Below are 10,980 nucleotides of genomic sequence, written 5' to 3'. Positions count from 1 at the left end.
TTGTCCGCATAACGAACAGGTCCCTAGAGTCGGAAGAACGGGCAGCTCGGAGTCACAACACGCTTAAGAGAAAAAACTTGTGTTAATGTAAAGAATTCCAGAGACTCTGATCAATTTTCAATATGGATGCGCACATGTTTCAAAGTCCGACTGTATTTTGAAAGATTTATGAAAGAGTCCACACGATAGGTAAATATGGCAGCAGTTCTAAAGCACTGGAGAGAAGCTGCTACATTGATTTTAGTTGCTAAAAGGGCCCCAGTAATCTCTGGTATCAGTAACCGGATCGAGAAGTCTATAAGAAAGTATGATTATGACATTTTGATGTTGAAAAGAAGCAGTAGAAGCAAGTTCATGCCCAAGTTGTACGTGTTTCCTGGAGGTGCAGCCCACGATGTAGACTTTTCAAAAGAATGGATAGATGTTTTCAGAAACTGCCAAATAGATAGTTTGCTCGAGTTCGTGAAACTAGGAGGGGCGGGACCGTCTATGTTTAGCAGACGACGTAGCCCAGAATTTGAACACATACCCAGTGAGCTAGCATTTCGGATTTGTGCTATACGAGAAACATTCGAAGAATCTGGAGTCCTATTAGTGAGGAATGGTGCGGATTCTCTTAACAGCAATAGCTTAGAAACTCCTGTCTTTGGAACCACTAGCAGTTTTTCAGATTCAGTTATTCAGTCTTGGAGACAGAGGGTGAATGAAGATGCCAGTGAATTCTTGAAAATGTGTCGGGAATTACACATCGTTCCCGATGTTTGGTCACTCAACGAATGGTCAAATTGGTTGACCCCAGTCATGATGCGTTCGGGTCAAGGTCGGTCAAATAGACGGTTTGATACTGCATTTTATGTGTGTGTCTTGGACCATATGCCACCTGCTCTTCAAGATAATACAGAAACTGTACATGCAGAGGTAACATGATTTATGTGCAAGTTGATAGATATATTGATAGAGAGCAATAAAAAAATAATTCTAATAAATTTCTATAATGAGCATGTCTGTGATAGTCATGACATGGTCCTAGTATATTCCTGGAATATTTTGAAAATAATTTGAAAAGTTGATAAGGAAATCAACATAATGAATTCAATATCAATTGGTTTTCTTTTCAATATTGTATGCATATATCAAGAACCATTGGATCATTTAACTCTGTCAACTGTCATGTCACATGGCTTCCAGCATTACACAGATTCAGGACATGTTTCTGCTAACATGCCAGAAAAAAATAGGCAGGTCGAAAAATGTTTCTTTTTTTTTGTTTTGTTATATGCCATTATGGACAAGGAATCATGACTTAAACTAGTCCTTCCTTGAAAATGACCAAAGGACTTCAAGGTGGGTATGCACAAAAGTATTTGGCAGGTAAGCCAAGGGTTAGCAGAGTATTTTGAGGCCTCATCTTTTAGAAATTTCAAGAAAAATCAAAGAATTTACCCATTGTATGAAAATTGCTGTTATTCACCAAGAATATCCTATTTTAGTATTTAAATATCATATTGCTTGCATTTTTCTATTTCAGTGGTCCTCACCAGACAAACTCCTGATTGATCGCTCAGAAGGTGGTCTAGCCCCACCACAAGTGTATGAGCTCTGTCGAATGCTGCACTTCACTGATGCTGACAAACTTAACCAGTTTGCATGGTCAAGAGCTAAGACTTGTAGTCGTGTCGAGAGATACTTTCCTGTACCATGTATCTGTAAGGATGGGATAATTGTCCTCTATCCAGGTAAGATCAAAGATGTTTACCTTGTTTAACTACTAATTGGGCCCTGTCCACAGATATTAAAGCCCTTTTTTATGTAGTATTAAACCAAAATATGCCATTCCCAAACTTCAGAGCTAAAATTTTGTACAAAGGGATAGCTAAATGATGAACCTGTTCAAATCATTCTGCGTCCATGGTCTGTCCTTCCATGCTTAAACAATTTTTGCTATCACTTTTTCTTGAAAACTACTTGAGGGATATTTCTCAAACTTCACATGAAGGTTCCACTTGGTCCCTAGTTGTGACCATTTTATTTTGAGTCTGATCTGACAGGCAGCCTAATATGATTTTGACAATTGAAGTTTGTTATTGCTATTTCTTAAACTACTGAAGGGATATTTTTCAATCTTCACATTTATGTTTCCATAGTTGTTCAGAACTAATCAAGGAGTCAGCTGACCAATGGTCATAATCATGTCAAAAGTCAAGGTCAAAAGTTTGTATCTTTTCACTGAGGGCAATTTTGTTAAGACATTAACAAGCAAAGCTAGGTAGAATTAAGTAAGGAGTCAGTTGGCTTAAGGTCAAGGTTATTTGGTCAAATATCAAGGTCACATTTATATATTTTCACTGTGGACAATTTTGTGATGACATTATGAAGCAAAGTTGGTCACATTTAAACAAGTAGTCAGCTGGCTGAAGGTCAAGGTCACTGGGTAAAATGTCAAGGTCACATTTTGTATCCTATTTGCTTATGAGGTCCGCGGTGGCGGAGTGGTCAAGGTGTCCCGACACTTAATCACTAGCCCTCCACCTCTGCGTTGAGAGTTCGAAACCTACATGGGGCAGTTGCCAGGTACTGACCATAGGCCAGTGGTTTTTCTCTGGGTACTCCGGCTTTCCTCCACCTCAAAAACTAGGCATGTCTTTAAATGACCCTGGCTGTTAATAGGACATTAAACAAAAACAAACCAAAAATTAATTATGATTGTTTTGCTTCAACGTGATGAATCAGTGTTCAAAATCAAACAAGGAGACAACTGACAAAATGTTAAGATCATGGTGTAGAGGTCAAGGTCATAAGATCAGAGGCCAAGGTCACATTTTTAGCTCACCTGCCCGAAGGACAAGTGAGCTTATGCCATGGCGCTGCGTCCGGCGTTAACTTTTCCATTTAAACAACTTCTTCTCAATAACTAAGAGGCCCAGAGACCTAATACTGGGCCTGTAGCATGAAGTTGATATTGGGTCTGTAGCATGCTGGGGTGAAGGGCTACCAAGTTTGTTCAAATGGATGAAATTGACTTTCATTCAAGGTCACAGGGGTCATAAAGGCTAAAATATTTAAACAACTTTTCTCAATAACCAAGAGACCCAGGAACTTGATAATGGGTGTGTAGCATGCTGTGGTAAAGAGCTACAAAGTTTGTTCAAATGAATGACCTTGACCTGCAAGCTGGTGTAAAAGACTATCATGGATGACCTTGACCTATATCAAAAGTCACAGGGGTCTATTAGGCTAAAATCTAACGACTTCCAAATAACCAAGAGTCCCAGGGAGTTGATAGTGGGTCTCTAGCACGCTGGGATGAAGTGATACCAAGTTTGTTCAAATGAATGACCTTAACCTTCATTCAATGTCACAGGGATCAAATAGGCTGAAATCTGTAAACAACTTCTTCTCAATAACCAAGAGTCCCAGGGTGTTGATATTGGGTCTGTGGCATGCTTGGGTGAAATGAATGACCTTGACCTTCATTCAAGGTCACAGGGTCAAATAAGCTGAAGTCTTTAAACGACCTCTTCTCAGTAACCAAGAGTCCCAGGGAGTTGATATTGGATCTGTAGCATGCTGGAGTGAAGGGCTACCAAGTTTGTTCAAATGAATGACCTTGACCTTTCAAGGTGAGAGCAGTCAGATAGGCTAAAATATTTCCATGTCTTATTTTTAATAACTGAAAGGTCCAGAGACCTTATATTAGGCTTGTAGCATTCTTGGATGGTAGACATATTTAGAATTCAAGTCTAAATCAAGACTAACAAATTGGGCACTTGCAATTGCTAGCCTCTCATTGTTAAACTTTTTTTTAAAGTTTGATTCAGAAAACAAATTGGCTTTGTATTAAGATCTCTAATTCACAAAATGTTCTGCTTAGATTTCATATGTTGGTTCCTCTTTTCTCACGCTTCATATGCAGTCTTCCCTTGGTCTCTAGTTGTGCACATTTGATTTGAGTCTGATCTAGAAAGCATAATTGATGACAGATGAGGTAGAACATTGCTATTTCTTATTCACAGAAAATTCTTTTCTAAAATGTCTCTGATATATATATATATAGATTTCATATAAAGGCTTCCTTGTTATTGGATGATTTAAGTAGAGAAAATATACATATAACAAATAAAGATCATTCATTGATGGGTGCAAATAACCCTCTTGGATATCTTATTTTATGATAGTAATTATGGTAAGTTTATTATTAGCTCACCTGCCAAAAGGGCAAGCAAGCTTGTGCAGCATCTGTCATCAATCTGACATCAACTTTTTCCTTTAAACAACTTCTTTTCAATAACAAAGAGTTCCAGAGATCTGACAATATACTTATTAGCTCACCTGGTCCGAAGGACCAAGGTGAGCTTATGCCATACCGTGGCGGACGTCGTCCGTCTGTCGTCCGTCTGTCGTCCGTCCGTCCGTCAACAATCGACTTATTTGACTTCTTCTTCATAACCGCTGATCGGAATTTGAACAAATTTGGTCAGAAGCATCCCTATGGGTAGGGGACTCAAAATTGTACAAATGATGGGGCTGACCACCTGGGGGCCTCTGGGGCGGGGCCAAAAGGGGTCAATTTGGCATTATTGATATAAACGACTTCTCTGAAACCACGCAATGGCTATCGCTCATATTTGCCTGGTAGCATCACTATGCGGTGGGGATTCAAAATTGTACAAATGATGGGGCTGACCCCCCAGGGGCCTGAGGGGCGGTGCCAAATGTGGTCAATCCGGCTATATTGATATAAACGACTTCTTCTCTGAAACCAAGCAATGGCTATCGCTCATATTTGTCTGGAAGCATCATTATGGGGTGGGGATTCAAAATTGTACAAATGATGGGGCTGACCCCCCAGGGGCCTGAGGGGCGGGGCCGAATGTGGTCAATCCAGCTATATTGATATAAACGACTTCTTCTCTGAAACCAAGCAATGGCTATCGCTCATATTTGCCTGCTAGCATCACTATGGGGTGGGGATTCAAAATTGTATAAATGATGGGGCTGACCCCCCAGGGGCCTGAGGGGCGGGGCCAATTGTGGTCAATCGGGCTATATTCATATAATTGACTTCTTCTCTGGAACCAAGCAATGAATATCTCTCATATTTTAGTGGTAGCATCCCCTTAGGGTAGGAATTTGAAATTGTACAAATGACGGGGCCGACCCGCCTGGGGGCTGAGGGGCGGGGCCAAAAGGGGTCAGTTTTGCAGAATTGATATAAACGACTTCTGCTCTGAAACTAAGCAATGGATATCGCTCATATTTGCCTGGTAGCATCCCTATGGGGTTGGGATTCAAAATTGTACAAATGGTGGGGCTGACCCCCCAGGGGCCTGAGGGGCAGGGCCAAAATTGGTCAATTTGTTTAAACAACTTCTTCTCTGAAACTAAGCAATGGATATTACTCATATTTGTATGGTAACATGGTTATGGGGTGGGGATTCAAAATTGCAAAAATGTTGGGGTTGACCAGGGCTGCCAGGGGGCTGAGGAGTGGGGCCAAAAGGGGTCAATTTGGTTAAATTGAATTAAACAACTTATTCTCTGAAACTTAGCAATGGTTTGACTGGTAGCATCCTATTGGGGTAGGGATTCAAAATTGCATAAAGGAAGGAGCCGACACCCAAGGGGGCAGAGGGCAGGGTCAAAAGGGGTCAATTGGTCTAAACAAGTTCTTCTCTGAAACTAAGCAATGGATATCACTCACATTTGTGTGGTAGCATCCCTATGGGGTTGCGCCAAAAGTCAATTTCATTTCATGGATTAATGCACTTTTTGGCATTTTTAGCCCACATCATCAGATGGTGGGCTATTCAAATCGCCCTGCGTCCGTGGTCCGTCCCTCCGTCCGTCCGTCCGTAAACAATTCTTGTTATCGCTATTTCTCAGAAAGTACTGAAGGGATCTTTCTCAAATTTCATATGTAGGTTCCCCTTGATGCCTAGTTATGCATATTGCATTTTGAGACCAATCTGAAAGCAACATGGCCGACAGGCAGCCATCTTGGATTTTGACAATTGAAGTTTGTTATCGCTATTTCTCAGAAAGCACTGAAGGGATATTTATCAAACTTTATATGTAGGTTCCCCTTGGTGTCTAGTTGTGCATATTGCGTTTTGAGACCAATCCGAAAACAACATGGCCGACAGGCAGCCATCTTGGATTTTGACAATTGAAGTTTGTTATCGCTGTTTCTCAGAAAGTACTGAAGGGATCTTTCTCAAATTTCATATGTAGGTTTCCCTTGGTGCCTAGTTATGCATTTTGCGTTTTGAGACCAATCTGAAAACAACATGGCCGACAGGCAGCCATCTTGGATTTTGACAATTGAAGTTTGTTAACGCTATTTCTCAGAAAGTACTGAAGAGATCTTTCTCAAATTTGATATGTAGGTTCCCCTTGGTGCCTAGTTATGCATATTGCATTTTGAGACCAATTGGAAAACAACATGGCCGACAGATAGCCATCTTGGATTTTGACAATTGACTTTTGTTATCGCTATTTCTCAGAAAGTACTGAAGGGATCTTTCTCAAATTTGATATGTAGGCTCCCCTTGGTGCCTAGTTATGCATATTCAATTTTGAAATCAATCGGAAAACAACATGGCCAACAGGCAGCCATCTTGGATTTTGACAATTGAAGTATGTTATCGCTATTTCTCAGAAAGTACTGAAGGGATCTTTCTCAAATTTCATATGTAGGTTCCCCTTGGTGCCTAGTTATGCATGTTCCATTTTCAGACCAATCAGAAAACAACATGGCCAACAGGCAGCCATCTTGGATTTTGACAATTGAAGTTTGTTAGCACTATTTCTCATCTAGCACTGAAGGGAGGATCTTTCTCAAATTTCATTTGTAGGTTGGCCTTGGTCCCAAGTAAGCATATTCCATTTTTGGACCAGTTAGAAAACAACATGGCCCACAGGCAGCCATCTTGGATTTTGACAATTGAAGTTTGTTATCGCTATTTCTCAAAGTACTGAAGGGATCTTTCTCAAATTTCATAAGTAGGTTCCCCTTGGTCCCTCGTATTGCATTTTGGGAGCAGTCTGTCCTGAAAACAACCTGGCAAACAAACAGCCATTATCGCTAAATCTCAAATTTCTTATATAGCTAGGATTCCCTTGTTTGAAAAGTACTGGAGGGATGTCTCAATTTGCACAGATTAGTAAAATGAAGGGAAAAGTAGAGAGAAGATCAATCTGACATAGAACCTATAAAGATCATTCAGTGGTGGGCGCCAAGATCCCTCTGGGATCTCTTGTTAGTATTAAAATAAAACCAATGTACATGTACCCATATAAAATGCTTATGATATATGTTGACATAGCAATACCAGCGACAAATATACTTAAGCATCATTCTTGTTTCATATCTCATGAAACCAGGTGAGCGATACAGGCCCTCTGGGCCTCTTGTTCATGCAGTGTTTTCATGCTAGGTGCATTTACTAGGTGTCATGCATCGAAAGTAGGTCACTTCGACATTTGACCCACATCAAAGAAAAAAGTTTGTCCAGTCTCTTAAACTACTGGAACTTCATACTTAGGGTATGAGTTCACCTAGGCGAGGTTGTGTGTTATGTACCAAAAGTAGATTACTCTGACATACATCAAAGAAAAGTTTGTCTGAGCTCAATTTCTTACATACTATTCACTGAAACTTTCTACTTTGGCATCGTTCAACCTTACTCCAACAATGTTAGAGGTTCAACATGGCAAGAAACTTTCAACAGGTGCTGTGTTACAGTCGGCACAATAATATCAGATAACAATACAGCCGACCAGGGGCCTTTTATGTTATATGAGTAGGGTTAACCTAGTTGAGAGAGTGCGACATGTACCAAAAGTAAGTCACTTTTACCACAGGCGCCTGCTTCTGGTTAGTATTAATAGAAAAAAATTAGACCCTACTCATACTATATCTGTCAACATGGTGTAACACTTGAAGATCTACGATGCATCAACTGTGAAACAGAAGTAGACTTGATTGGTTGACAATAATAGTTATTATCGCTTTTGATCCATCTTCTTATATTTAAATCATTGTCATACGACAAAAGAATAACATGCATTGATATTAAAGGATTCTAAACCAAGGTACCTTACTGAACTTTCAGGTGAATTTTATATTTTAATCGGATTGAACTTTAATTCAAAGTGAGTCGAAGCTTAGCCACTACTTCCGGTTTTTCGAGTGTTACAACTTGATGATATAGTACCTGCCGGTATGAGTAGGGTCAAATTTTTTTTCTATTAATACTAACCAGAAGCAGGTGCCTGTGCATTTACCTAAAATTTGACCTTGACCTACTCGAAGAAAAATTGTTTAGGCCTGATCTCCTGTACTACCTGTCACTGGAACTTCTTACTTTGGGTGTAAGTTATTCTTACTTCAGGGTTCACTTGCATTGAACTTCTGATAATGCCTACTAAAATTTGTGATATTACTAAATTCATTCACATTGATACCAACAATTTATGAATTATTGAGTACAACAGGTCAATCTGTCAAACTTTAAGTGTCTAGAATTAGTTCCTACACAAATTCATCATCTGTGCATTCTAGGTATATAATTTTACATTCCGTGGGAGACTGTAATTTGCTAAAATGCCTTGCTTCTTCTCCCCATAAAACACTTAGAAATTTTGTTGTCATTTTTCAGACCAATACTGAATTACCCACACTACACAGTTAATATGATTCTAATGTAGTTAATAATTCTGCAGTAAAAAAGGTAAATCATATAAGTAAATCAAAGAAGCAAAGTTGGAACTTATGCCTATAATGTATATATGCAGGTGATGAGCTGTACCCAGAGGAACCTGATTTTGAGGGGAAGAATCCTTTCACCACATATGATTTTACTATGGAGGAGCTGAAAAAGAAATATCCTCGTATGAACAGGGCATTCAATACACCTAATGGGCCACTTGAGGTTACTGTAGAGCCAAAGGATGGACACAAAATGCCGCTGTTAAATCTGTCCTCTATTGGTATGACTGTTGCAAAACTGTAATAAATTATCCAGAGTAAGCTGTGTGTGAAATAGTGGTTTATATATGCCATGTGTATTTGGATTTTATTTAATTATGTATGGAACAAATATGCAAGTGTATAGGTACACATGAACTGTTGTTGGGCATTTGTAAAGTAGAAAGTGCAGTATTGGTAATTATTTCTAAGTTACCAAGAGATAGACTTATCGATGAAATAAATAACTGTTATATGATAGAGACAGGCCTTATTAGCTGGACATGTTCGTCTTGATGTGAAGATTATTTATAATTATTCAATTCAGAATTTAGAAATATATACACAAATGTAATAATCAGGTATTTTGACAATTCTGGTTGTGGAATTATACAAATACATGTACATAGTATCCTGTTTTATTTTACAATATTCTGATGAACCTCATCATGAAATCAAAATCTGGCAAATTAAACCTTGATTTATATATATACAGATCTCCAGTGTAACCATGTAAAATGTCACTACTAAATTGAAGGTTTGGGATTAGCCGTTTGATAGTTCCATACAAATCCCTTTAATGGCTGGTGTATTTATCTACCTCTGGTATGTTTTGGTAAAAATGCTGTTCAGTCCATCTGGTCTTAAAAACACTTGACATGTGTTAAGAAGATCTTCAATAATTGGTGTCTCATTACCATGCTTACACTGTTATTACTTGAGCTATTAATCTAGGAAATTAAAATAAAGTGTTCTATATTCAACCTGATATAAACCTACCTGCCAAATATTTATAAGCATATAATTTTGTTGTACTTTTGTATTAAAGCAAACAGTTTTTATTTGTATTTGGTCAATCATGATAAAAAAAGTTTTATAGCGTGTTTAATTTTTTTAGTATTGATAGATGTCCTGTATTAATTTGGAAATCACAGTTACCACATAATTCATTTGGTTTGTGACCAGTCAATGAAACACTACAAACATATCTATAGGAAAGGATAAGAGCAGTGACCAGGTGGACCCAATGTTAACTTATACTGAAGGCAGATATATCTAGATGTATTGTCAGATAAAGGTTTTACAGTATTAGAGATACAGGAGAAAGGACACATTCACTACCTATATATACTGATGTTATTTTGTGTTGAAAATTTACAGATCACCATTGATTTTATTCCTTTACTGTTCATGATTATGTAAATAAATATTATAATTTATGAATAATAAAATTTGCTATATTTTTGAGATAGTTTTAGTTTTGTCTTTGTACATCAAATACATACGTTAAAAAAGAAAAAAAGTCACCTAATGTTAATGGTTTTTGGCAAAAATATAGCTAAGATGTTGTTATACATTGGATACTTCTCCGAGGGAAGTAATTGAAATTCGTTCATATACCAGCTATTTTTACTATTAGGATAGCTGCTTACCTCAATAAGACAGCAAAAAGATGATTATGGATCGCAGTAGAGAGTAAGTGTTCCAATCTTTGACAAGAGTTGTCTCTCACAGGAAGAAGTAATTTGTGTTAAAACTTTACAGGCCTATCAATTGTAGATATCCTTTTCCTGATGGATTATAGGAGGTCATTTCAGTCTGAAGAGCTGAACACATTTGACCTCTGTGTCAAGGTCATAAAATAAACACATTGATTGAGCTACACACCTATAGTATCATATGCCATGTGATATTTGACATAACCAACTTTCCAAATGTGCATCAAAATCTTTGGTATTTACTTACCAGTAAACAAAGTTGCATTTTTTTAGGAGGATCAATATCAGATGTTTGGCTGTTAAAGTCACCTGTTGTCCATAGGAGCACATAAACAATCATTATCACTATTTCTTGAGTACTGACAAGAAATTTCTCCAACTTTATGTGTAGATTTCCTTTTGTCCCTAGATGCATGCCCACTCAATTTTGGGAAAGCAAAATGGTCGACAGGTGGTCATCTTAGATGTTGAAAGTGAGAATTCGTTAGCATTATTTCTTAAGATGTACTGGAA

The 10,980-nt window shown here is 38.2% G+C and overlaps 1 protein-coding gene across 1 annotated transcript; it reads left to right on the top strand.

The window, feature by feature from the left end:
- Positions 1-97: 97 nt before the first annotated feature.
- On the top strand, positions 98-10,216 carry LOC117337908 (nucleoside diphosphate-linked moiety X motif 19-like). The gene is made up of 3 exons (XM_033899051.1): positions 98-918; positions 1,529-1,736; positions 8,797-10,216. Exons 1-3 carry the CDS (start codon positions 196-198, stop codon positions 9,012-9,014), a joined length of 1,149 nt encoding a protein of 382 aa, XP_033754942.1. The 5' UTR covers positions 98-195; the 3' UTR covers positions 9,015-10,216.
- The last annotated feature ends 764 nt before the right edge of the window (positions 10,217-10,980 follow it).

This window comes from Pecten maximus, chromosome 11 (assembly GCF_902652985.1).
Source record: "Pecten maximus chromosome 11, xPecMax1.1, whole genome shotgun sequence".
Taxonomy (NCBI): domain Eukaryota; kingdom Metazoa; phylum Mollusca; class Bivalvia; order Pectinida; family Pectinidae; genus Pecten; species Pecten maximus.
This window is presented reverse-complemented; position numbering and strand designations above follow the sequence as displayed.

Coding starts and splice junctions, on each gene's coding strand:
- LOC117337908 (XM_033899051.1), top strand. CDS start 196: ATGGCAGCAGTTCTAAAGCACTGGAGAGAAGCTGCTACATTGATTTTA. Junction 919..1,528: donor CAGAAACTGTACATGCAGAG/GTAACATGATTT, acceptor TTTCTATTTCAG/TGGTCCTCACCAGACAAACT. Junction 1,737..8,796: donor GATAATTGTCCTCTATCCAG/GTAAGATCAAAG, acceptor GTATATATGCAG/GTGATGAGCTGTACCCAGAG.